Source organism: Arachis stenosperma, chromosome 3 (assembly GCF_014773155.1).
Source record: "Arachis stenosperma cultivar V10309 chromosome 3, arast.V10309.gnm1.PFL2, whole genome shotgun sequence".
Taxonomy (NCBI): Eukaryota; Viridiplantae; Streptophyta; class Magnoliopsida; order Fabales; family Fabaceae; genus Arachis; species Arachis stenosperma.
The window spans coordinates 136,726,603-136,752,005 of NC_080379.1; the positions used below are offsets into that span (position 1 = coordinate 136,726,603).

At 37.0% G+C, this 25,403-nt stretch overlaps 3 protein-coding genes and 1 non-coding gene across 4 annotated transcripts; 2 read left to right on the plus strand and 2 right to left on the minus strand.

Annotated features, from left to right (window-relative positions):
• Window positions 1–1,702: 1,702 nt before the first annotated feature.
• Window positions 1,703–1,806, plus strand: LOC130972172 (small nucleolar RNA R71). The gene has a single exon (XR_009083366.1). It is a non-coding gene; the product is annotated as a small nucleolar RNA R71 (small nucleolar RNA).
• Window positions 1,807–8,599: 6,793 nt separating this feature from the next.
• LOC130967357 (probable DEAD-box ATP-dependent RNA helicase 48) lies at window positions 8,600–12,065 on the plus strand. The gene is made up of 10 exons (XM_057892169.1): window positions 8,600–9,508; window positions 9,587–9,693; window positions 9,768–9,823; window positions 9,898–10,122; window positions 10,296–10,502; window positions 10,617–10,703; window positions 10,899–10,994; window positions 11,068–11,283; window positions 11,417–11,599; window positions 11,729–12,065. Exons 1-10 carry the CDS (start codon window positions 8,646–8,648, stop codon window positions 11,957–11,959), a joined length of 2,271 nt encoding a protein of 756 aa, XP_057748152.1. The 5' UTR covers window positions 8,600–8,645; the 3' UTR covers window positions 11,960–12,065.
• Window positions 12,066–13,600: 1,535 nt separating this feature from the next.
• Window positions 13,601–16,805, minus strand: LOC130969865 (uncharacterized). The gene is made up of 10 exons (XM_057895768.1): window positions 16,636–16,805; window positions 16,422–16,524; window positions 16,170–16,297; window positions 15,910–16,049; window positions 15,722–15,790; window positions 15,303–15,441; window positions 15,034–15,096; window positions 14,901–14,944; window positions 14,589–14,691; window positions 13,601–14,508 (listed from the first exon to the last, which is right to left on the minus strand). Exons 1-9 carry the CDS (start codon window positions 16,799–16,801, stop codon window positions 14,605–14,607), a joined length of 939 nt encoding a protein of 312 aa, XP_057751751.1. The 5' UTR covers window positions 16,802–16,805; the 3' UTR covers window positions 13,601–14,508; window positions 14,589–14,604.
• A 1,869-nt stretch (window positions 16,806–18,674) lies between these two features.
• LOC130967529 (uncharacterized) lies at window positions 18,675–21,177 on the minus strand. Its single transcript, XM_057892425.1, has 5 exons — window positions 21,098–21,177; window positions 20,304–20,561; window positions 19,934–20,065; window positions 19,724–19,840; window positions 18,675–19,298 (listed from the first exon to the last, which is right to left on the minus strand). Exons 2-5 carry the CDS (start codon window positions 20,559–20,561, stop codon window positions 18,960–18,962), a joined length of 846 nt encoding a protein of 281 aa, XP_057748408.1. The 5' UTR covers window positions 21,098–21,177; the 3' UTR covers window positions 18,675–18,959.
• Between the last annotated feature and the right edge of the window lie 4,226 nt (window positions 21,178–25,403).

Consider the following 25,403-nt stretch of genomic DNA (forward strand, 5'->3'; position numbering starts at 1 on the left):
GAGCTGATTTGGAACGCCAGTTTAGGCCATCAAATCTCGGGCAAAGTATGGACTATTATACATTGCTGGAAAGCCCAATGTCTACTTTCCAACGCCATTGAGAGCGCGCCAATTGGGCTTCTGTAGCTCCAGAAAATCCACTTCGAGTGCAGGGAGGTCAGAATCCAACAGCATCTGCAGTCCTTTTCAGCCTCTGAATCAGATTTTTGCTCAAGTCCCTCAATTTCAGCCAGAAAATACCTGAAATCACAGAAAAACACACAAACTCATAGCAAAATCCAGAAAAGTTAATTTTAACTAAAAACTAATAAAAATATAATATAAACTAACTAAAATATACTAAAAACATACTAAAAACAATGCCAAAAAGCGTATAAATTATCCGCTCATCACAACACCAAACTTAAATTGTTTCTTGTCCCCAAGAAACTAAAAATCAAATAAGATAAAGATAAGAGAATATGCAATGAATTCCAAAAACATTTATGAAGATCAGTATTAATTAGATGAGCGGGGCTTTTAGCTTTTTGTCTCTGAACAGTTTTGGCATCTCACTCTATCCTTTGAAATTCAGAATGATTGGCTTCTATAGGAACTCAGAATCTAGATAGTGTTAGTGATTCTCCTAGTTAAGTGTGATGATTCTTGAACACAGCTACTTTATGAGTCTTGGTCGTGGCCCAAAGCACTCTGTCTTCCAGTATTACCACCGGATACATACATGCCACAGACACATAATTGGGTGAACCTTTTCAGATTGTGACTCAGCTTTGCTAGAGTCCCCAATTAGAGGTGTCCAGGGTTCTTAAGCACACTCTTTTTGCCTCAGATTCCTTTAGGTCCTCAATAGGGGACTCATTCTTGCTCAAAGGACGTCCCAGAAGGTCTTCCTCACTAGGATTTTCGTCCTTTCCTCCCTTCTTGCATTCGGCCATATTGAGTAAATCAATAGCCTTGCACTCTCTCTTTGGATTCTCTTCTGTATTGCTTGGGAGAGTACTAGGAGGAGTTTCAGTTACTTTCTTACTCAGCTGGCCCACTTGTGCCTCCAAATTTCTGATGGAGGATCTTGTTTCACTCATGAAACTTAAAGTGGCCTTAGACAGATCAGAGACTATATTTGCTAAATTAGAGGAATTCTGTTCATAATTTTCTGTCTGTTGCTGAGAAGATGATGGATAAGGCTTGATATTGCTGAGCCTATTTCTTCTACCATTATTAAAGCCTTGTTGAGGCTTTTGTTGATCTTTCCATGAGAAATTCGGATGATTTCTCCATGATGAAGTATAGGTGTTTCCATAAGGTTCACCCATGTAATTTACCTCTGCCATTGCAGGGTTTTCACGATCATAAGCTTCTTCTTCAGAAGATGCCTTTTTAGTACTGTTGGATGCATTTTGCCATCCATTCAGACTTTGAGAAATCATGTTGACTTGCTGAGTCAACACTTTGTTCTGAGCCAATATGGCATTCAGAGCATCAATTTCAAGAACTCCCTTCCTCTGAGGCGTCCCATTATTCACGGAATTCCTCTCAAAAGTATACATGAATTGGTTATTTGCAACCATGTCAATAAGTTCTTGAGCTTCTGCAGGCATTTTCTTTAGGTGAATGGATCCACCTGCAGAGTGGTCCAATGACATCTTTGGAAAACTCAGATAGACCATAATAGAATATATCTAATATGGTCCATTCTGAAAACATGTCAGAAGGACACTTTTTGGTCATCTGCTTGTATCTTTCCCAAGCTTCATAGAGGGATTCACCATCTTTTTGCTTGAAGGTCTGAACATCCACTCTAAGCTTGCTCAGCTTTTGAGGAGGAAAGAATTTATCCAAGAAGGCCGTGACTAGCTTATCCCAGGAGTCCAGGCTATCTTTAGGTTGTGAGTTCAACCATATTCTAGCTCTGTCTCTTACAGCAAAAGGGAAAAGCATGAGCCTGTAGACTTCAGGATCTACTCCATTCGTCTTAACAATCTCACAAATCTGCAAGAACGCAGTTAAAAACTGGTAAGGATCTTCAGATGGAAGTCCATAAAACTTGCAGTTCTGTTGTATCAAAGCAACTAATTGAGGTTTCAGCTCAAAATTATTTGTTCCAATGGCAGGAATTGAGATGCTTCTTCCATCAAACTTGGATGTGGGTTTAGTAAAATCACCAAGCATCCTCCTTGCATTATTGTTGTTGGGTTCGGCTGCCATCTCCTTCTCTTGTTCAAAAATTTCAGAAAGGTTGTCTCTGGATTGTTGTAATTTAGCTTCTCTTAGTTTCCTCTTCAGAATCCTTTCAGGTTCAGGATAAGCTTCAACAAGAGTCTTTTTTCCTTGTTCCTACTCATATGAAAGAGAAGAGAAAAAGAAAAGGAAGAGGAATCCTCTATATCACAGTAAAGAGGATCCTTATTATTAGTAGAAGAAGAAAAGAATAAAGAAAGGAGAATCCAAACACAAGGATAAGGATAGAGGCAGTGATTGGAGATGAAGAGAGGTGAAGAGAAGTGTTAGTAAATGAATAAATAAATAGAAGAAGATGAGAGAGAGAATTCGAAAATTAATTTTGAAAAGGAGTTAATGATTTTCGAAAATTAAAGATGAGATAGAATTAAAATTAAAATTTAAAACAATTAGTTAATTAAAAAGAATTTTTGAAAAAGAGATGAGATATTTTCGAAAATTAGAGAGAGAAAAGTTGTTAGGTGGTTTTGAAAAAGATAAGAAACAAACAAAAAGTTAAATAATTACTTGGAAGAGATATTAAAATCAAATTTGAAAAGATAAGAAGATAAGAAGATATTTTGAAATCAAATTTTTGGATAAGACAAAATTTTTGAAAAAGATATGATATAAAAGATATGATAAAAAGATATGATAAGAAGATAAGATAGAAAAGATATGGTTTAAAAAAAATTTAAATTTTAAAATTAAATTTGATTACTTTACTAACAAGAAACTACAAGATAAGATTCTAGAATTTAAAGATTGAACATTTCTTAACAAGAAAGTAACAAACTTTAAATTTTTGAATTAATCACATTAATTGTTAGCACATTTTCGAAAATTTTGAAATAAAATTAAGAAAAAGATATTTTGAAAAATAATTTTCAAAATTTTCGAAAAATAGAAAAAATGAAAAGGATATGATTTTTGAAAAAGATTTTGAAAAGATAGGATTTTTTTAAAATTGAAAATTTGACTTGACTTGTAAGAAACAACTAATTTTAAAAATTTTTGACTAAGTTAACCCAAATTTTCGAAATTTTGAGAGAAAAAAGGAAAAGATATTTTTTATTTTTTTAAAATTTTTAATGATGAGAGAGAAAAACAACAAAAATGACTCACAACATAAAAATTATGAATCAAAACTCATGATGCATGCAAGAACACTATGAATGTCAAGATGAACACCAAGAACACTTTGAAGATCGTGATGAACATCAAGAACATATTTTTGAAAAATTTTTGATGCAAAGAAAACATGCAAGACACCAAACTTAGAAATCTTTAATGCTTGGACTCTAACAAACGAAAAATGCATATGAAAAACAAGAAAATACACAAAACAAGAAAACATCAAGATCAAACAAGAAGACTTACCAAGAACAACTTGAAGATCATGAAGAACACTATGAATGCATGAATTTTCGAAAAATGCATAATAATTTTAAAAACATGCAATTGACACCAAACTTAAAAATTGACTCAAGACTCAAACAAGAAACACAAAATATTTTATATTTTTTTTTCTAATTTTTTTGTATTTTATTTTATTTTTTCAAAAAACATATAGGAAAAAGAAAATAAGAAATTCAAAATCTTTTAAGAAGAATTCCAGGAATCTTTCAATATTAGCCCAAAGCTCCAATCAAAGGGTTGGATATGGCTTAATAGCCAGTCAGCTTTAGGATGGAATTACATGCATTGTGGTGATTAGTTGAAGACAAATTCCAAAGGAGTTTGAATATGGCTTTGCAGCCAGCCAGAATTTAACATGCTTCATGAAACTCTGGAATCCATTCTTAAAAGTTTTGAAGCCATAGAATGATTTATTTTTAAAAAAAATTCGAAAATAGGAATAAAATTTTTTTTTGAAAGATTTTTGAAAAGTTTTTGTAAAGAAAATTACCTAATCTGAGCAACAAGATGAACCGTCAGTTGTCCATACTCGAACAATCTCCGGCAATGGCGCCAAAAACTTGGTGGACAAAATTGTGATCATCAACAATGGGTCCAAAGACTTGGTGCTCTCAAACATGAATCACACTTTGTCACAACTCCGCACAACTAACCAGCAAGTGTACTGGGTCGTCCAAGTAATAAATCTTACGTGAGTAAGGGTCGATCCCACAAAGATTTTTGGTATGAAGCAAGCTATGGTCATCTTGTAAATCCCAGTAGGGCGGATTTAACTAATTTAAGAGATTATTGGATTTTCGAATAATAATAAAATAAACAGAAAATAAAGATAGAGTTACTCATGTAATTCAATGGTGGGAATTTCAGATAAGTGTATGGAGGTGCTATGTTCCTTCTGAATCTCTGCTTTGCTACTGCTTCCTTCCATTTTTTATCACTCCTTTCTATGGCAAGCTGTATGTAGGGCATTACCGTTGTCAATGGCTACATCCCATCCTCTCAGTAAAAAAGGTCCAAATGCTCTGTCACGGCACGGCTAATCATCTGTCGGTTCTCGATCATGTTGGAATAGAATCCATTGATTCTTTTGCGTTTGTCATCACGCCCAGCAATCGCGAGTTTGAAGCTTGTCACAGTCATTCAATCCCAGAATCCTACTCGGAATACCACAGACAAGGTTTAGACTTTCTGGACTCTCATGAATGCCGCCATCAATTCTAGCTTATACCACAAAGACTCTGATCTCACAGAATGGAAGGCTCGGTTGTCAGGCGAGGGGCAACCATGCGTCGTGCATCAAGAATCCAAGAGATACGCATCCTAGCTATCGCTTGTAGAACGGAAGTGGTTGTCAGACACGCGTTCATAAGGATGGATGATGATGAGTGTCACGGATCATCACATCCATCAGGTTGACGTAAGAATGGCATCTTAGAACAGGAATAATTCGAATTGAATAGAAAATAATAGTAATTGCATTAAAACTTGAGGTACAGCAGAGCTCCACACCCTTAATCTATGGTGTGTAGAAACTCCACCGTTGAAAATACATAAGTGATGAAGGTCCAGGCATGGCCGAATGGCCAGCCCCCATGGAAGATTGAATGGTCAGAGACTAAACAGTTAAAAGACGACTAGTACAATAGTAAAATGTCCTATTTATAATAAACTAGCTACTTAGGGTTTATAGAAGTAAGTAATTGATGCAGAAATCCACTTCTGGGGCTCACTCGGTGTGTGCTTGGGCTGAACTTGAATGTTACACGTGTAGAGGCTTTTATTGGAGTTGAACGCCAAGTTGTAATGTATTTCTGGCGTTCAACTCTGGTTCGTGACGTGTTTTTGGCGTTTGACTCCAGAATGCAGCATGGAACTGGCGTTGAGCGCCAATTTACATCGTCAAATCTCAAATAAAGTATGGACTATTATATATTGCTGGAAAGCTCTGGATGTCTACTTTCCAACGCCGTTAAGAGCGCTCCATTTGGAGTTCTGTAGCTCCAAAAAATTTATTTCTAGTGCAAGGAGGTCAGATTCCAACAGCATCAGCAGTCCTTTGTCAGCCTTCTTATCAGAGTTTTGCTCAGGTCCCTCAATTTCAGCCAGAAAATACATGAAATCACAAAAAAACACAAAAACTCATAGTAAAGTCCAGAAATGTGAATTTAACATAAAAACTAATGAAAACATCCCTAAAAGTAACTAGATCATACTAAAAACTACCTAAAAACAATGCCAAAAAGCGTATAAATTATCCGCTCATCACGCATCTTCGAGATTCCCTCTCTGTTCTTCTCAATAGCAGCTATCAGCCATTGTGAGAATTAATTACCCACTACTAGTTTTGCATGTGCCTCCCATCTCTTCCTAACGAACAACTGCTGCAGCCTCTCGTAGGTGCATGACACGATGGTTGAAATAGGTAGATAGCGTGTACCCTTGAGCACAACATTCATGCACTCGAAGAGGTTCATCGTCATGTGCCCAAACTGGCAATTGCTACCGCAGTGTTAGAGCCAAATCTCTTTGTTGAACCTACCAGTCCTGTCTGCCATCTCTCGCAACAAATCCCTCAATGCATCCATGTACCACTCGTACCCAACCTTGCTTGGATTGTAAGCAGCATTTATGAGATACTGCTTTTCCTGGGCAGACCTAAAACGAGACATGAAGTTTGCCGCCATGTGCCAGACACAGTAAACATAAAATGCTCTAGAAGGATGCCAACCACCATCGTCTACTATAAGTGCAGCCTTAATCACCTGAGATCTATCAAAAATAATCAACAGGCCTTCATGTGGGGTGACGTGTCACCTCAGATTGGTAAGGAAGAAAGACCATGACTTTGTCATCTTAGACTCAACAATTGCAAAGGCCACAGGAAGAATATTGCTGTTATCGTCTTGTGTCACCGCAATAAGCAAAACACCACCATATTTTCCATATAGGTGCGTGCTATCGACGGAGACGAATGACTTGCAATGCACGAAAGCCTCCACACAGGCAAGGAAGGCCCAAAATACCTTATCAAACATGCTGTAATCATGCACCATGAGGTGCTCATCATAGTATGGTACAACACTGATCTCATCATGCGCAATTGCCTTTTGCTTTGCTATCCAGACCTTTCTGTAGTTTGAAGTGATAGCTTTGCCTAACTGTATCTTGTAGGATAAAGATGCCGACGGATGGGCTGGATTGTATCAACGGCAAGTTGACATGACAAATGAGACTATTGTCCAACTGGTGGTGGTCCTAAGACATGGTGGGGGCTATACACGTGTGCGCTCCTCCCACCTTACGCACCTCCCTAACACAATAGAACAACCATTATTGACATGTGCAACAAGAATAATAATGATAACTGAGAATACAGAACACAATTAAACTTGAATTTACCAATATCCGAGATTCTGTCGGAGAGCAACACAGAGATTCTAAGGGTTGCCTAATTCATATTGTCGGCAATGCACATGGTACTTCAATTGATCCATTTCCAGAACCCGATACTCAGTACTTCTGCAAATGCTATAATTCTTTTGAATCTGTGGCCAACCCGAAACTCCACACCATTGTCTAAGTTGTAATCGTCTTGATCCGTGTTGGAAAATAGATTTTTCTCTTGCATCGCGCCCAAATCCAACGTATGATAGTGACTATGGACGGATGACAAGGCCGAAATTGAGTGCGGAGCAGGCAGAAGATACGGACGTGATGGCTCGACCGGGGTCTCTGGTACAGACTCCTCCTCGTCATCATCTTCAAAAGAACCGCTCTCGTTGCTATCCGTAACATACTCCTCATCTGAGTCCTCACCGTCAACGTCCATGTCTTCCACTAGACTAGCCACATGTATCGGTGGAGATGCAAGAGGTGGGCCATCTTGCACAAAGTCCGGCTGCCCAGATCCACCATCGCCGACATCACTGACCCCGCAGAAAGCTCCATCACTTATTCCGCCATGATTCTCCCATGGATGTCAAATATCAGGCGCACATGCTCGTCACCATGGAGGCAAAACAAACGAAACTGTAAAACTCCATTTTCCATCAATGCTAGCATCCTATACCCCACCCTTCCGATCTCTTTTTTCTCGCTACCACTTACGCTACTCAATATCATTCTCTTCAGCTCGAACAAAGAACCTACTCTCTGGGTACGCAACAAAATGGAATTCTCACACTCAAATATCATCTCACTATCATTGTTTCTCATATGACAGTTAGAATACACACTTACAACCAAATATCCACTACTACTGGACATTTTGGTTTATTTTCGGAAGAAAAAGGTAGAGAAGAAGTAGTAAAATGTTTGGTGAAAAATACAAAGGGTTGCACATCCTTTTATAATTGTTGAAAATTTGTCGTTAAGTATCTCGTTTACACTATACACATCATAATTATTCACGTATCTCGTTTACAGTGTAAACGAATTAATACTACACATATTTCATTTACACCGTAAATAAAATAAGTTATGAAATAAGATATAGGATACATTTTGGTAAAAATACTACAAATAAACTATTTCAGTAAATAAAATATTTATTTTATTTATTTAAAAAAATTTCTTCTTGATCTTAGTTGTTTAATAATGTAAAATTAAATAAATATATCCACAAAACAACACACTAGAAATGTAAAGTAAAGGAACAACAAATAGGTCTGTTTTACTTTATCCCCAAGGAAGAGAAAAAAAAAAGGTGAAAATTCACATGCAGTGTCTTTATGTGAAGTTGATATTTAATAATCGTTAGATAATTTGACAAATTTGACTAAATTATTATTTAACGGTTTTCAACTATCAACTTCCCGCTGTGATCTTCACAAAAAAAAAAAAAAGATTTGGATATTTGGCAAAGATGGAAACAAAATGTAATATAAAAAGAAAAATAAAAAATGGAGAAAAGAAGTTTTAAAGCCTGTGTTGTGTTAAACGGTTAAACCCTACTACTTTACAAAACCCTCGTTTTCCCGATTATAGCACTGTATCACTCGTCTCACCCAATGTGGCGGTCGGCGATTTCAGAACGACAAAGGGCATTCTCGAAGCTTCTATTCGCCTTCACAGTGTCCCGCAACATGGGCGGCGGCCCTCGAACCTTCCCCGGCGGCGTCAACAAGTGGAAGTGGAAGCGCATGCACGAGAAGCGCGCCCGTGACAAAGAGAAGAGACTTCTCGAACATGAGAAACAGCTCTATCAGGCTCGCATTCGCTCCCACATACGCTCCCACCTCGCACCCGACAACTCAACCGCCACCGCCGCCACCACCCACGGCCCTATCTCCCCCACTGACCACATTAGGGCCCTCGCCAACCGCTTCATGAAGGAAGGAGCTGAAGATCTCTGGAACAACGACGACGGTCCCCTAACGGCTTCTTCTTCTTCTTGTTCTTCTCCCACGCGGCAGCAAGGTTCGATTGAGGCGCCGGTGGATTTGCGGAAGCTGATACAAGAGAAACGGAACCCCAATTCAATGAATTCGAGTGGGAATTTCGGTCAGAGGAGGGGTTACCATTCTGTTTCTGAGGTGAATTCCGGTGTTGGTAGCAGTAAGAAACTTGCGCCTGCTGGGAGGAGAAGATTTTGGAGGAACGATAGTACTTCTTCGAGTGAGAGTGAATCCGAGGATGAGAACGATTCGAGGGTTAATAATTGGGATGTTAGGAAGATGGGTAGTAATGCTTCTTTGAGGAAGCATGATTTGAAGAGGGAGAGGAGAGTGATGCCAAAACCATATGATGAAGAGGCTGATTTTACAGAACAGGTTGAGCTGATTAAGTATGAGATTAACAAGAGGAAGTTGAAACAGAAGGAAATGGAAGAGTACAGGGTTGAGGACCAAGAATCCATCCTAACCCAATCAAGGTACTCCATGTTTCTATGTTAGCCTTGTTGCTTATTCTGTGGTTACAATCAGTAATTTGGATGTCTCTGTTTTTCTAGATTTGATGAGTGCGGTATATCGCCATTGACAGTCAAGGCTCTCTCTTCAGCTGGTTATATCCACCTGACCCGGGTGCAAGAGGCAAGCCTTTCTGTTTGCCTTGAGGGTATGTTCCTTATTAGATTTTATTTCAATTTTGTTGTTGTTGTTGTTGTTGTTGTTGATTCTGTTGCAATGCAGGTAAGGATGCTCTGGTCAAAGCTAAAACTGGCACGGGAAAAAGTGCAGCATTTTTGGTACACCCTTGTTCTTTTACATTGGAGTATTACACTGCATCTTATTTTAATTCAATGACATTGAATGCAAACAGCTTCCTGCCATTGAAACAGTTTTGAAAGCTATGAATAGCAAGTCGCGTCAAAATGTGCCACCTATATTTGTTCTTATTCTCTGCCCTACCAGAGAACTTGCCAGTCAAATTGCTGCTGAAGCAAAGGCTTTGCTCAAGTATCAAGATGGCATTGGTGTACAAACTCTCGTAGGAGGGGTGCGATTTAAAGTTGACCAAAAGCGTCTTGAATCCGATCCATGCCAGGTTGTGTTATGTAGCCAAAATTCTTTTATTTCCTAGCTTGTTGGTGTTTACCAACTGAAATGCTAATGCATTTTGCTGGAGGGGGGAGAATGATGGGGAGAAAGGAGGTTGATGTTGTGTAAAATATCATGCCCAGCATAATGATCTTGTATATCTTGTATTGAATCTTGCAGATACTTGTTGCTACCCCTGGTAGGTTGCTAGATCATATTGAGAATAAGTCTGGACTATCTGTGCGATTGATGAGCTTGCAGATGCTTGTACTTGATGAAGCTGATCATTTACTGGACCTTGGATTTCGAAAGGACGTAGAAAAGATTGTTGACTGTGTGCCTCGTCAGAGGCAATCCTTGATGTTTTCTGCAACCATCCCAAAGGAGGTTAGGTTAGGTTTTTCAATCTACTTTTATTATTACTTTTTAGCTTCAGTTTCTTAGAAACAGGTTTAAGTTGCTGCAGCATTCAGATGTAACTGATGCTTTACAAATATGCAGGTCCGCCGTGTATCTCAACTTGTTTTGAAAAGGGAACATGCATACATTGATACAGTTGGTATGGGTTGTCTGGAAACTCCAGTGAAGGCAAGTTACAGTAACTATTGTCATACACTCATACTCTTAAGAGTTGCAAAAAGAAAATATGTATTCCAGATTTCTGTGGACCTTAGACTACACATCCTTTTTTATTACTGCTTCTGTTATTCTTATATATTTCAATTAATATATTGAAAATTTCTGGCATTAGGCATTAATGCTTGATTTGGTTTGTGATTACAGGTCAAGCAATCTTTTCTTATTGCTCCACAGGAATCACATTTTCAAATAGTACACCATATTTTAAAGGAGCATGTCATGCAAACACCTGATTATAAGGTTAATACATTTGATATTTCAAGTTTGGCTTTTCAAGATGATCTATGGGTTTGACTGGTAAATTTGCATTCAGGTTATTATTTTCTGTGTTGCTGGAATGGTAACATCACTTATGTATCAACTTCTCCGTGAAATGAAAATTAACGTGAGGGAGCTACACTCTCGAAAACCCCAACTGTATCGAACTCGCATATCAGATGAGTTTCGGGAATCCAAACAACTGATTCTTGTCTCATCTGATGTTTCATCTCGTGGAATGAATTATCCCGATGTTACTTTAGTCATACAGGTATTGTTAAATCTTCAATGTGTTTCCACTCTTACCTTGAATCATGTTCAGGTCAATGCTAATTATGCTGGTATAATATATTGAGCTGCATAGAATTTCCACTCTAGTTAATTCAATGCACTGCTTTATCCAGGTGGGTATTCCTTCTGATCGTGAACAATATATACATCGTCTTGGAAGAACTGGACGGGAAGGCAAAGAAGGGGAAGGCATATTGTTGATTGCTCCATGGGAAGAATATTTTTTAGATGAAATCAAGGATCTTCCTCTAGAGAGATTCCCTTTTCCAGATATAGATCCACAGACAAAGCTTAAGGTACATTTCTTGCTCATGTTCTGACTTACATTATTATAGATAACAAAAGCAGTAGTGATCTACCACATTTATTTCATTTCGTGCATGACATCACTATATATAGAATATATAAACTGTTATACTCTGCAGATAGAACATTCCATGGGAAAGATAGACAGTGACGTCAAAGAAGCCGCATATCATGCTTGGCTGGGTTATTACAACTCAATTAGGGAAATTGGAAGGGAGAAGTCCACCATAGCTGAGCTTGCAAACCGGTTTTCTGCATCAATTGGTTTACAGAGGCCTCCTGCGCTCTTTCGAAAGACTGCTTTAAAGATGGGTTTGAAAGACATTCCTGGCATTAGAATTCGTAGATAACCAGGGCCTAGGAGCAGTTAAATCTTAAATGTGTTACACACAGACCGTATCTGCATTTTCACCCATTTGCTTATATTTGAAGTTGCATCCTCAGCACTTAAGCAGAGATGAATGTTTCAGCGTATACAGAACAGTGAAACACAAGTGTTGGGTAGGTAGTGGATGATATTTTGAGTATATCCTCTTTACTGCGTGTCCAAGTCAACACCCGAAACTTAAGAGGATATATTGCCACAGAATATTCTGCTTATAACTGTGTTGGGGTTAGTTGGTGAGTGAGTTTCAGTGCTGCTCCCCGCACTTAACGTAATGGGTCCGTTGTTGTTGTGCCTCGCACGAAATCACCTTGACCTATATATATAACCACGCCATGGGTCCACCTTGTTAACTCCGGAGTCAAACCGGTCCCCCCATCACAAGACATTTTAAAATGTGATCACTATCACTCACATTATTAAACAATTTTAAAATGATTCGATCATATTCTAAGGCGACCGTTTGATTTGTGTAATAGACTCCCTTAATAGGAAAAGACACTGTTATTGTTGCAGATTAGTTTCTAAGCCTTCTCAGTAATGAAAATACAGTTAGAATAATGGATGCATCTAACTTGCGTGGTGCATGTTGTATAATAAATAAAGTAGCATTTCTCCCGAAAGCTCCTAGAAATCTCTTAAAGAGTTTACACCTTGTTCTTGAAAATATTGCGATAATTTAACAAGAAATGCGGGGAACCACAGTAATTCTAGGCACTCGTTTAAAGAGGCTTATATCAACAATTCAAGAAAATAAATGATTGAAAAGGACCCTAGACTTTTCTTTAGAAAACTTGATTGTCAAATTGAAACTCCAGCTCTAATAACTGCGTCGAGTCAATTAGAAAGGGCGCCGAACCTGTCCCCAATTCGATTAGTTTAATTCAGTCTACTGTGCTACAGTTAATGATGCTGGAAACCATTGACAAATCTGTCAGTTTTTCATTGCCAACAATACCCCCAAAAGAATACCCATTTACTATTTCTTGATGGACACGAAAGGAGTCATAAACGTGGAAAGAATGGAGTATGAGGGAACCCGATCTTCATCTTGAAGAGCGCAGCAGCAGCACTCCACATATGGAAGGCACAGCAAATTGACAATACTTCAACGTCATAGTTGGTTATGATGAATTATTAGTGGCCAGAGAACACCATTCTTAAGTGCTCCATAAAGGAAATGTCTAGACCTCTATGTATTTTTAAGAAATTAAACTCATTTTAAATTTGAAATTCCAATATGACAGCACCAGAATAAGTCCAACACTTGGCACTGTGCCAAAACAAGAACTGCTCAATCCTTAATGTCTTGTCAACTAGTTTAGTCAATTTATGATCAAGGGTAGTTCAGGCATTTCATTAAAATCAATTTAGTTTTTGGCTCTATCTTTGCTACAGCTTCCCTGACCTTGTATTAAAGGAGGATAAACCATTCTAAACAAGGGACAACTAAATTCATACCATACTCCCTGTTACTGTGTTAGTTGACATCGTAACTCTCATGGCAGTTAAATATTCAAGGCTGTCACTTCTGATCATAATGATGATAATGGTGATGAGCCAGCTATCAAGTTGCTGCAAGGCCAGCAGATGGATGGGTACAGAAATCAAGCAAACAAAAAAGAGAATCAATTTTCAGCAATTCACATGGCATTCCTATACAAGGATACAACAAGAACCAAGCAAAGAAAAGGTCCACCCTATTTATGGAGTCTCTCTAAGAGATGTACCAGGTGGTCCAAACCCACTTCATAATTGATCAGCAATCTACCAATCTGCTGCTTATCAAGTTAGACAGATTTTTTTTGCAGGCCGATCGTGTGTAAAATATTCTATTTTCCCATTAAAGATGTAAACATAATCATTTTGTAATTTACTTTAAAATTATCTCCATAATAACTGAAAAAGAAAAATTATACCTGAAGTTTTATTATTATTCAATAGCTAAAAGATAGTAACTCACTAAACAACTGAAGTGGCCTCAAAGCAAAATAAGTATGTCAACGCACTACTGACATGGTTGGCTATATTATGCCAACTAGCAACCAGGATTAATTTATTAGACAAAACTTAGGCTATTGTACATCTAGGTAAAATATCAGTTTTATTTTTGTTCAATGGATTCTAAATCTATGTACTCAAACAGTGCAGGTGGTGCATGATAAGCCAAGTTTTTTAAGGATCATGCAGAAACGCTAGGATCAAGAGGCTAGTAGCAATATTAGTAAAGATGGAGAAGAAGAAAAAATTGGTTCAGCGGGATTGCTGACGAAAAGTAAGACACTTCAACCAGAGACTTTAACTCAAGACCACTTATCCAACTCTCGAGCCTCGAGAAAAATCATTACTCTTCTCACAATCTCACTAGAAGCATATCCCTGAGACACAGATATTGACCAAATATAATATTGATTCATAATTCACAACAAATCAAACAGGTAAAAATAAACAAGAAAATATCCATCCCTGTTGTAAAAAGCAGAGGAAACCAAGCCGCATTTCCAGTCAAAAAACCTACAAACATTTCACATAAAAGACGACGAATAAGCAACTCATTTCCACTTAAGTCCAATAATTAAGTAGTAAAAACTTACCCACAGAAATTACTCATTACATAATTTCAGTTCCCACTGGGTCAACGGAGTAATGGAGTGATAATGATTTCTGGACAATAGGGTCGAACTCAGAAAGCCATACCTATTTTTCAAATTCAAAGATAGTTTAGAATCTAATAGTGCTTGTTTAAAGTAAACATTTGGTATCATTTTGATAAGATATCATCCATCAGTCCAACATGGCTTATGGTTAAAAGGAATCATAAGTCAGAAATAACTTAATCACATGCTAGTTTAGACCAAAAGTGTAGTTATTTAAATACTTGATGAATAAAGCTAAATTAGTCTTACATCTTTATATTCTTTGCTGTCAATAAATATCTCAAATGCCTCAACTGGAAAAAAGGCCATTACACATCAGTACCAGTCAACATGACCGAGGCAAAAGAAAATAAGATATTACAGAACATGCGATTGAGTTCACCTGATCGAAATCGTACTACTACTCCATGAGTGTACTCCTTAGAGCTTGGATTAAAATTCAAACCTGATAACAAATAACAGTACACATCAGCAGCATCAGAAAATAAAAACTTCACAATAAGGGTTTATTTTTTGTTTTTTTATTTTTTTTGGGTTTTTTTAAAGAAAGTTGAACTTCTCAACAACAATATCTAAGTTAAAGATTAAGTTACATGACAACTAAGACATACAGCCAAGAATTGGATAAGTTTGATGGAACAGGAAACACACCGTGAGTAAATTGGACTATCAAGGAAGGAGATCCCAACATCAGCGATGCTAGAGAGGCCAACGCGTGTTCGGCTAGGTTACCCAGTACACCATCATTAAATAATATTAGAAGCACAAACTCCACTCCCTGGTTGAAATCCTGCTCACAATAATTTAAACCGCCATAAAAAACTTATTAATCAAAATTCAGAAATAGGCATAGTGACAAAAAGAAAAGGGAAAAAAGAAGTTGATTAATCTAAACTCCAAATTACATAGAAACAACTGTGTAGAACACAGATGTTACGATGGTGCACTTATGTAATGGACATAGAATCTGTGACTCCTAGGTTATAAGGAAGTTTATTTGGAAGATGAACATTAAATGGACAGCTTTTTAATTCCTAGATTCGGGGAGAGGAAATTAAGTTACTTTGTACCTCTCCCTTCCGAAATATAGAAAGAATTTCATCTTCCACTTCTGATTCATAATCCACATTAATCAATCCCTGGAACAGAAAGCATTTGAGGGCTAAGGAAAAAAATAATCCACAGCAAGGTAAAATCAGCAATATTATACTGGAAAAGTAAAGGAACAGAGAAGCGGTGTTTACATGGTGGTGCATACATGGCAGTAAGTCATTACATGCTCCTTGAGAACTTTCAAGTAAAATGGGTTCGCATAGAACTTGTCAAGGCTTTCCTTCCTCTGAAAGCGCATATATAGAGCATGCGTAAGATGCTCAGGATTTGGGTCAGAAATGCGCCCTGCAGGAGCAACAACAACAAAGATCAATCACCTTTGTGTGTGTGTGTTTGTGTGTCGGGGGTGGGGGGGGGGGGGGGGGGGGGGATGCTGAGTCATGTATATACTCTACAGATGTATACCTAAGGAAATGGCAACGACACCACCCATTTGATATTGTGTTGTATAGAGATGGTCCAGCATGTCATTCTCTTCCTCTTCAGACAATTCATCTTTTGCTTTAAGCAGACAAACGTGTTCCACAACTTTTCTACAGCAAATTGAAAGTAAAGCAAGCTCAATGGTAGTCACCATCGTCGTCAACTTTGTATCCTCAACTCAATTACTAAAGATTGAACATTGAAGGAGCTAAGACTATATATAATAACCAATACCTTTTCTTGGCAGAAGCGAGGTTTGAGTTTCGGTCATCGTTGACAGCGGAAAGTAGCATCCTTTGATTCTTTGGGGAACCCTTGAATGGGTTCCATTGGTAAGCTGCATAAGAAGAAAGTAATTTGACAAATTGATATCAGTAAGCGGAAAATTGAACAGAACTGAATTGAATGTGACGTGTGATGTGAGAGTTGAGAAGTGGATTGAACTCACGATGAAGAGAAAGAGGGGTTTTGGGGAATCGAAGAGGGAGACAAATCGAGCATTGCATTGCAAAACCCATTTGAATCAGAAAGAGCATGCGGCGTGTTTGGTCGATAGGAAAATCCGAAAATGGGTGGACGAGGAAACACAACACCTTCATTTGAATACCGCACATAAATTTCGCGCCTTACATTTTAAGTGAACGTGAACTACGCTGCTTCTTACATCTCCCTCTTGCACTCTTACCTATCATCCATCATTTATTTTTTTTCACCTCATTTTAAATTTACATTCAGACAAGCAGATATGTTAAGATTATAGTTTAGGAAATTTTTTATGAAAAAATATACAAAATTTAAGTTTTTAATGTATTTATTAATTTAAAAATTTTATCACGTACTTTAAAGATATATATATATATATATTAGTTAAATCCTTTAAATTTCGAGAGTAAATATACTACAATACCTAACTAGTAACTACCAATGAAAGTGACGTCCAATTCAATACTGCAATAATTAAAATCCGCAAGTGTAATTTCTAATTTTCTATTAGCCCATTCTTAAATAATTAAAGTACTCATCTCTAACCGTGGTGAGTATTTCTGTTTTTGCTTTTATTATTATAATAATGAGAAATTCTCCATATACAAGCATTTTTTTATACAAGTCTTTACAAGTTATTATATTAACGCGCTTGAACGTTACTGCACGTTCTTCTTCCTCTTCCTCTTCTTCTTTTTTTCTTTCGTTTCTTACTTTCTCTTTCTCCTTCTTCAACCGTTACTGCACAATTTCACTGCATCGTCTTCTTCTTCTTGCTGCACATTCTTCTTCCTCTTCCTCCTCTTCTTTTTCTTCTTTTCTTTCGTTTTTTGCCTTCTCTTTCTCCTTCTTCATTTACGTGCTTTTCTCTTTGTTTTCTTTTTTCGTTATTCTTGATTTCCATTATTTTTTGATATCAAGCTCTGAAATCATTTTTGAAGAAGAAGAAGCAGCAGAATATGAGGAGGAGAAAGAGAAAGAGTTCTGAATTATGCATAAAGTGTCCTTTGGGTGTATTTTCTATAATCGTTTGGGTGTATTTTCTGTAATCGTTTGGGTGTATTTCTGAAGTTTCATTATTTTCAAAACGATTTCAAAGCTTGATTTCAGAAACCATGAAAATCGAAAAAAAGAAGTAAGAATACCAGTAATAAACGAGTAAAACAACTAATGAAAAGGCAAAGAGAATAACGAAGAAATATCGTTTGGGTGTATTTTCTATAATCGTTTGGGTGTATTTCTGAAGTTCTATTATTTTCAAAACGATTTCAAAGTTTGATTTCAGAAACCATGAAAATCGAAAAAAAAGAAGCAAGAATACCAGTAATAAATGCAAGTAAAACAACTAATGAAAAGGCAAAGAGAATAACGAAGAAATATCGTTTGGGTGTATTTTCTATAATCGTTTGGGTGTATTTCTGAAGTTTCATTATCTTCAAAACGATTTCAAAGCTTGATTTCAGAAACCATGAAAATCGAAAAAAAACGAAGCAAGAATACCAGTAATAAACGCAAATAAAACAACTAATGAAAAGGCAAAGAGAATAACGAAGAAATACATGGAGGAGGAGGAAGAAGAAGAAGAAGGAGAAGAAGAGGAAGAGGAAGATGAGTTGTTCATAATCCACGGTGAGTGAAGAAGAAGAAGAAGAAGAAGAGGAAGAGGAAGAGGAAAAGGAAGATGAAGATGAGTTGTTCATAATTCACGGTGAGTGAAGAAGAGGAAGAGGAAGAGGAAGAGGAGTCGTTCATAATTCACGGTGAGTGTAGCGCTTTGGAAATTAAATAACGCATTAAAAGACTCTAATGTGTAGCAACTTGTAAAACTTGTAAGTCAAAAAGACTTGTATGTGTAGCAAGCCTCTATAATAATTAAGTGAAACCCCGGTAGTTGAGACCGTTTTCCGATTTTCTAACATGTTACAATTCGCCTTTGGCAAGTCCACAAAAGTTTATATTTTAGTTAATAAAATTTAAAGCTCACTTTAATATAGACATTCGATATTAAAGTAAATTGTCACTCTGAATTATTGTGTGAGTGAAATGTCAAACAAGGTTAATATACCCAGGTTCAGACTTACTATACAGCGGTTATAATTCATCAAATGGTCTGCGGCCTACGGAAAACTAAAGCCAAGAGCAGGACAGAGTACAAGAAGCTCCTATATAAATTTTACTCTACTAAACCATGTCGGCTATCTATTTTACAGTCTAATTAGACTAACAAACAGTCTATGTCAACTTATCCAATTCTTGCTGTTACTATGAGTTCCTTGCATCATGAATTGTTCAATTAATCAATTTCTGGAAAAGCTCTGGAAGATGGGCATTGGTGAGCTTGGTCCTGCTGTTGATTTCTCGCCTAGATTTCTTAACCTTTGGCTTGGGAGAGATGCCTTGAATTTGTGCTGCACTCCTCCTCTTTGCAGTGTTGGTAGCAGGCTTCATTCCATTCTTTTGAAGATCCTTCTCTATATCTATCATATCGCGGGGTAATTCGATATTACGGAAGAGCTGTTTAAGGTCATCATCCACCTTAATGGGCACTCTGGGGTCATTGGGGTACGCAATGTCTTCCTGTGAATCGAAATTCGATAGCAGCCAAATCTGCCTCACAGCTTTCAAAGCCTACACAAAGCAATATATTTCATTAAGACCATAAAACCCAGCTTGCCCTTGTGTGTCAGCTTGAAAACCAACAGACAGTGAGCAGCAGAAAATGTTGAACCACATTAAAGCTAGCACATTAAATGGCAAGATTTCAAACTGAAAATTTTCCATTTTAAGTACTAGCCTCATTCCTATAATGGAACTTATTAAAGCGTGGCAAAATGTCGTGTTAATTTATTGGCCATAACACTTGATTTTCTTTCAAGGGTGCTATGAGTTGGTATCCATATCTTCAGGTTTGTCCTTTTCCATAGGCAGAGAATTTAAATGCGTGAGAAATGAGAGTAACATATCTCTATGAACAGAAGCACCAGTGTGACTTCAAAATCAATGTCAAAAAAATATTCTTTTGAATACAATCAAACTAATTAAAGGCATTTTACCTGCATGTCTTCCATCACAGTTGGGTAAGAATCCTTTAGATCAATGACGGCAATGCCCTCTGGAAACTTACGTATCAGGTGAAGAAGCTGAATTTTGTCCTTAAGGTTATGCTTTGACTATAGACAGAAAGCATAACAGAAGTTGTTATTTTCAGCAGTAAACTAAGATCTGAATACAGAAAGGGTTAAAAAAGCACGAAAAGAAATTACCTTGTAAGAGAAACATTGCCCATCATAATTTACTTTCGGGTTTTTCCTCAGATTGTCAAAAACATCTTTATTAGCCTTCATATCAACATAGCAAGCTTCATTTATTTGCTCTGGCGTCAAAGCCTGCCGGGTCTAAAATCAAACACAAACACCAAATCAACATTGTTTCAATTTTCAACTAATCAAGTACTGATGGTAGTGAATGTTCATTGGCAAGTCATCTATAAGTATCATGGTAAGTCGACTTATGGCATGCCCATAACTTAGGATGGACAACCTTTCCTTACCATCAAGTTAGCCAACAAGAAAACATGGCTTCAAGCTCAACTTAGCATACAATGCAAATGGAATGGCAATTTTGGAGAGGTACCTCATACAGGAGATGGATTACACGCTTCATCTGAGCACCGACAGGGGATTTGCGTATGCTGTTAATATGCTGAAGCCTCTCTGTATCATTGGAGAATTTGACAGCAGAGGCTGCTATGTTGCTCCTTCCATTGGCTGAGGTAGCAGCCAGTGCAGCTGCTGTTGGGGTTGAAGATGACTTTTGGGTTGCAGCAGGCTTGCTTGCTGCAATGCTCGATACCGTTGATTGACACTTCTCCAGCTTCTCTTGCAACCCCATCTGGCATCCAAAACATCTCAAAAACATTTTAGACAACTTCCAACAGTTCTTTTCGAGTTCTCTTCTTTTAAGGAGAGGCCTTATTGTATATTGTGTATTATATAACATTCAATTCAACGGGTTTAAAATTCGAAATGCCAAACCGAAGAATCTTTAAAGTTTCACAAATCATAAAATTAATAACAGTTCTTCCAAAACAAGTTGAGAGGATTCTTAAACAACTAAAAACTAATTAGTGAAAGGAAAACGAAAAACAATAGATTTATATGATAACAAAATATCCAAGTGAGAGGAAGAGAAATTGAGCTTGAATCTGCATAAACTGAAAATGGAGAGACAAATTTGGAGGATGAACGGAGGGAGACAAGGAGAAATCAAAATGAATTACATTACATGGTTTATGGAATTAGGGTTGGAAGTAAAGCGAAGAAATTAAAAGGATTACAGTTACATTCATATTATTTGTGTGGTTTAGGTTCATGGAAGCAAAAAGCGAAGCGAACTGAGAGAGAGAAAGGGAGAGCAGATGACCGAACCTTGAAGGATAGTCCTCACTGACTTTGCTGCAACTGCTTCTTCCTCAAGTCAAACTGTGTTTCGTACCAACCCCCAAAATGCAAAAGGATATATCGTAATATCTTAAAATCCAGCATTTGATTGCTGATGTGGCAATCTCTTATTTATTTTTTGAATTTTTTATTCAATCCTTATTTCAATGTTCAAAATCCTAATTTCAATGCTCAGTTTCCTTTTGGTATGTTTTTGTTTTTGGGTAAAAGATAAATAGGTTTTTAATTTTTTTAAATGTAGATATTTTAATTCTTTAGGATTAAAAAATATATTTAAATTTTTTATTTTATAAAACGTGTGATAATTATATTTTTTTTATAAAATTGAAGTGTAAAATAATATCAGAAAATGTTGATTTAGAGGGGTAAAAATTGAGGTGTCTATTTTGGTTGATGATGTGAATGGTGAATAAATTATTAATGGATAAATTGATCTTTGTGTTACTTGTTACTATGGTACAAAGAGTTTAGGAAAGAAACCAAAAATTATTTAGAAAAGTATTATTTTTATTATTCATATTTTTTTCTCTGTGATTACAAGATTCTTATTAATATATAGACCAATTGTATGCTAAAAGTACGCTCGTTATGAATAATATCTTAATAAATTACATTGACTTTTTTTTCTAATCCTCTTTGATATTTTCCTGATTTTATTTTCTAATTATGATATTCTAATACTCCTCTTCAAGGTGAGTAGTGGGATCACCAATACTCAACTTAGTGAGAACTGTAGCAAAGGCTTGTTTTGAAACTGCTTTAATAAGAATATCAGCCAACTGATCTTCTGATCTTACAAATAGAAGCTCAATAATGTCATTCTCAATTTTTTTCTTTGATAAAGTGTCAATCCACATCAACATGTTTTGTTTATGTTGTACGGGATTCTCTGAAATGCTAATTGCGACTTTGTTGTCACATTTCAACTGGCTTGGTAATTGTGGTGGAAACCCAATCTCAGTCATCAATTTTCTTATCCGCAATATTTCAGTTATACGTTTAACGATCCATTGAAATTCTGTCTCTGCGCTTGAAAGAGCTACAACTTTCTACTTCTTGCTTTTCCAAGTTACCAGGTTGCCTCCAACAAGTGTAAAGTAACCAGCTATTGATCTTCTATCATTTGGGTTGCCCGTCCAATCTGCGTCAGTGTATGCCTCAGCCTTCAACTGGCCATTCCTTTTGAAAATGATTCCACTTCCTGGATCTCCCTTCAAATATTGAACTAACCTCATGACAGCTTCTATATGATTTTCTTGTGGCTTATGCATAAACTGACTTACTATTCCCACAGCATAAGCTATGTCAGGCCGAGTATGTGATAAGTAAATTAGTTTTCCAACCAGTCATTGGTACCTTTCCTTATCCGTGACTGCTAGAGTGGCACCTTCTACTATCATCAACTTGTGACTAACTTGCATGGGCGTATCTATTGGTTTGCAATCTACCATTCCTGTTTCTGCCAGAAAGTCCAAAATGTACTTTCTTTGGGAGATAAAGATTCCTTTGCTGGATTATAGAACCTCTATTCCTAAGAAATATTTTAGTCTTTCTAAATCCTTCATTTCGAAGTCTGTAAATAAGTTCCTTCTCAATTTTTCAATATCTTCAGCATCACTTCCCATTATGATCATATCATCCACATAGATTATTAGTCAAATGATTAAATCTCCCCATTTTTTCAAAAAAGGGTATGATCAGAGTTGCTTTGCTTGTACCTATACCTTTTCATGACATCTGTAAATCTTCCAAACCAGGCACGTGGAGATTATTTAAGCCTATAAAGAGCCTCCTTTAACCGGCAAACTTCATGTTTTATAAATCCCGTTGAGAAACCTGGAGGAGCTTCCATGTACACTTCTTCTTTTAACTCTCCATGCAAGAAAGCATTCTTGACGTCAAATTGATGGAGTGGCCAATCTTCATTTGCTGCTATTGAAAACAATACCCTGATAGTATTAATCTTTGCAACCGGTGAAAAAGTTTCAGTATAGTCGATACCATAGGTCTGTGTATAACCTTTGGCCACCAACCTTGCCTTGTATCGTTCAATAGTGCCATCTGCCTTGTGTTTAATGGTGAAAACCCATTTGCACCCGACTGGCTTTTTTCCCGTCGGTAGGATACACTTCTCCCAAGTTCCGTTCTTCTCTAGAGCTTCCTGATGCACCACTATTTCATGGTACATCTTGTGCTTAATTAAGTAGATTTTATCCACTAATCTCACACTCATTCATAGAAATTGCATGTTTTACATTTTCCTTCCTGATTTTGTGCTATGATTGAAAACATGTTTCTTTGGTCTTAATTTAGCTAATTTTAATCCTCTCTTACTACCATTTGATGCCATGATATGTGTGTTAAGTGTTTTCAGAGATTACAGGGCAGGAATGACTTAGAGGATGGAAAGGAAGCATGCAAAAGTATAAGGAATACAAGAAACTAAAGGAACTGCAAAGTTGTCAACCCTGACCTCTTCGCACTCAATCGATCATAACTTAAGCTACAAAGATTCAAATGAGACAGTTTCAGTTGCGTTGGAAAGCTAACATCCGGGGCTTCGAAATGATATATAATTTTGCCATAGTGTCCGTACAGATAGGTGACGCGCACGCGTGCATCTGCGAAAAGACAGCGTATTAGAATTCGCCCCCAGCGATTTCTGGGCTGTTTTTGACCCAGTTCTTGGTCCAGAAAACACAGATTAGAGGCTGCAGAGTGGAGAAATCAGAAGACACTTCTCATTATTCACTTTTCATAATTTAGATGTAGTTTCTAGAGTGAGGCTCTCTCCTCTCTCTTAAGTTTTAGGATTTTAGGATTAGCTTTTCTTAAATTCAGATTTCTATCATGCTCTAATTTAGTTTTCTTCTACTCCTATTTGTTCTAGTAGTTTAGTTTATTTATCTTCTCTTGTTGATCTATTTATTCTATAATTTAGTTTATGAACTCTTCATGTTAGATTGATTTTCTTTCTTATGCAATTTGAAGTATTTCATATTTATTGCTCCTTCTATTATTTGTTATCATTGATTTTGTAATTGTTGGTTTTAGATTTAATATTCCCTTATTAATTTTCTATGTTTTTATGTTATGCCCTCCAAGCACTTGACAAAATTCTTAAAAGGATGTTAGAGTAGGATTTTATGTTCTTGGCTTGGGATGGTAACTTAGGAACTCTTAAGTTACTAATGTCCAAGTAATTGACGATTGGGAGCCATTAACTCTAGTTCTCACTAATTGAATTGGTGGAGAGCTAGGACTTATGGACTTGGATTGATATAGCTCATTTAACTTTCCTTTACTACTAGTTAGAGGATGACTTAATAAGATTGATCCTTGCCAATTCTCATGTTGTGGTTAGTGATAAGGATAGAGATCCTTGACCACCAAACCTTGCCAAGACCTCTTTATTGTTTGATTTTCATTACCATTTACTATTCTTGCTTCTTATCTTAAAAAACCAAAATATACCTTTACATAACCAATTATAAAAAAACTTCCCTGCAATTCCTTGAGAGGCGACCCGAGGTTTGAATACTTCGGTTGTTACTTTTTAGGGGTTTTGTTACTTGTGACAAACAATCTTTTGTATGAAAGGATTCTTTGTTAGTTTAAAAGCTATACTTTCAACGAGAACTTATTTGTGAAATTCTAGACCACACGAAAATTCGTTCATCAAAATGGCGCCGTTGCCGGGGAATTACAAATGTGTGCCTTATTATTGGTTATTGTAAATATTTGCTTTTTTGCTTGTTTGCTAGTTTTTGTTAGTTTAGGAATTAGTTGCTTATTTTTACTAGTTTTTATTTTTATTTTCTTTAACTAATATGAACTCTCACCCCTTTGGCTACGAGTTTAGTTAAAATTCTGTTGTAGGGAATGGAAGCTATAATGTGAACATGCATGAAGGTTGGGACAATCAAAGATGGGAGGAGCCACAAGGATTTGATCAACCCTCTTGGCAACAACCCCCTCCAATGCACTATGACCAACAACCACTGTATGATGCATACCAAGACAATAGTTATGGTGGACCTCTTCGTAACAACCAACCTCCACCAAATTACTATGGTCAAGAGCCATTCCAGGGTGCGTACCAAGACGATAGATATGGTGGACCCCCTTGTAGTTACCAACAAGCACCACCATATGCCTATGAATCCCCTCCTCAACATAGCTTTGAACCACCATACTCACAAGCCCCTTACCACCAAACACCCTCATATGATCCTAACCCATATCCACCATACCAATCGCCATATGAACCATA

Bases quoted from the DNA above. Each gene is read 5' to 3' on its own strand.
- LOC130967357 (XM_057892169.1), top strand. From the start codon at position 8,646: ATGTGGCGGTCGGCGATTTCAGAACGACAAAGGGCATTCTCGAAGCTT. The intron at 9,694-9,767 runs GTATGTTCCTTA...GTTGCAATGCAG, and splicing joins CCTTTCTGTTTGCCTTGAGG to GTAAGGATGCTCTGGTCAAA. The intron at 9,824-9,897 runs GTACACCCTTGT...GAATGCAAACAG, and splicing joins GAAAAAGTGCAGCATTTTTG to CTTCCTGCCATTGAAACAGT.
- LOC130969865 (XM_057895768.1), bottom strand. From the start codon at position 16,801: ATGTGCGGTATTCAAATGAAGGTGTTGTGTTTCCTCGTCCACCCATTT. The intron at 16,298-16,421 runs GTATTGGTTATT...AATTTGCTGTAG, and splicing joins CTCGCTTCTGCCAAGAAAAG to AAAAGTTGTGGAACACGTTT. The intron at 15,791-15,909 runs GTATGCACCACC...TTTCTGTTCCAG, and splicing joins ATGTAATGACTTACTGCCAT to GGATTGATTAATGTGGATTA.
- LOC130967529 (XM_057892425.1), bottom strand. From the start codon at position 20,561: ATGGGGTTGCAAGAGAAGCTGGAGAAGTGTCAATCAACGGTATCGAGC. The intron at 20,066-20,303 runs GTACCTCTCCAA...GTTTGATTTTAG, and splicing joins TAATCCATCTCCTGTATGAG to ACCCGGCAGGCTTTGACGCC. The intron at 19,299-19,723 runs GTAAAATGCCTT...TGCTTTGTGTAG, and splicing joins CTGTGATGGAAGACATGCAG to GCTTTGAAAGCTGTGAGGCA.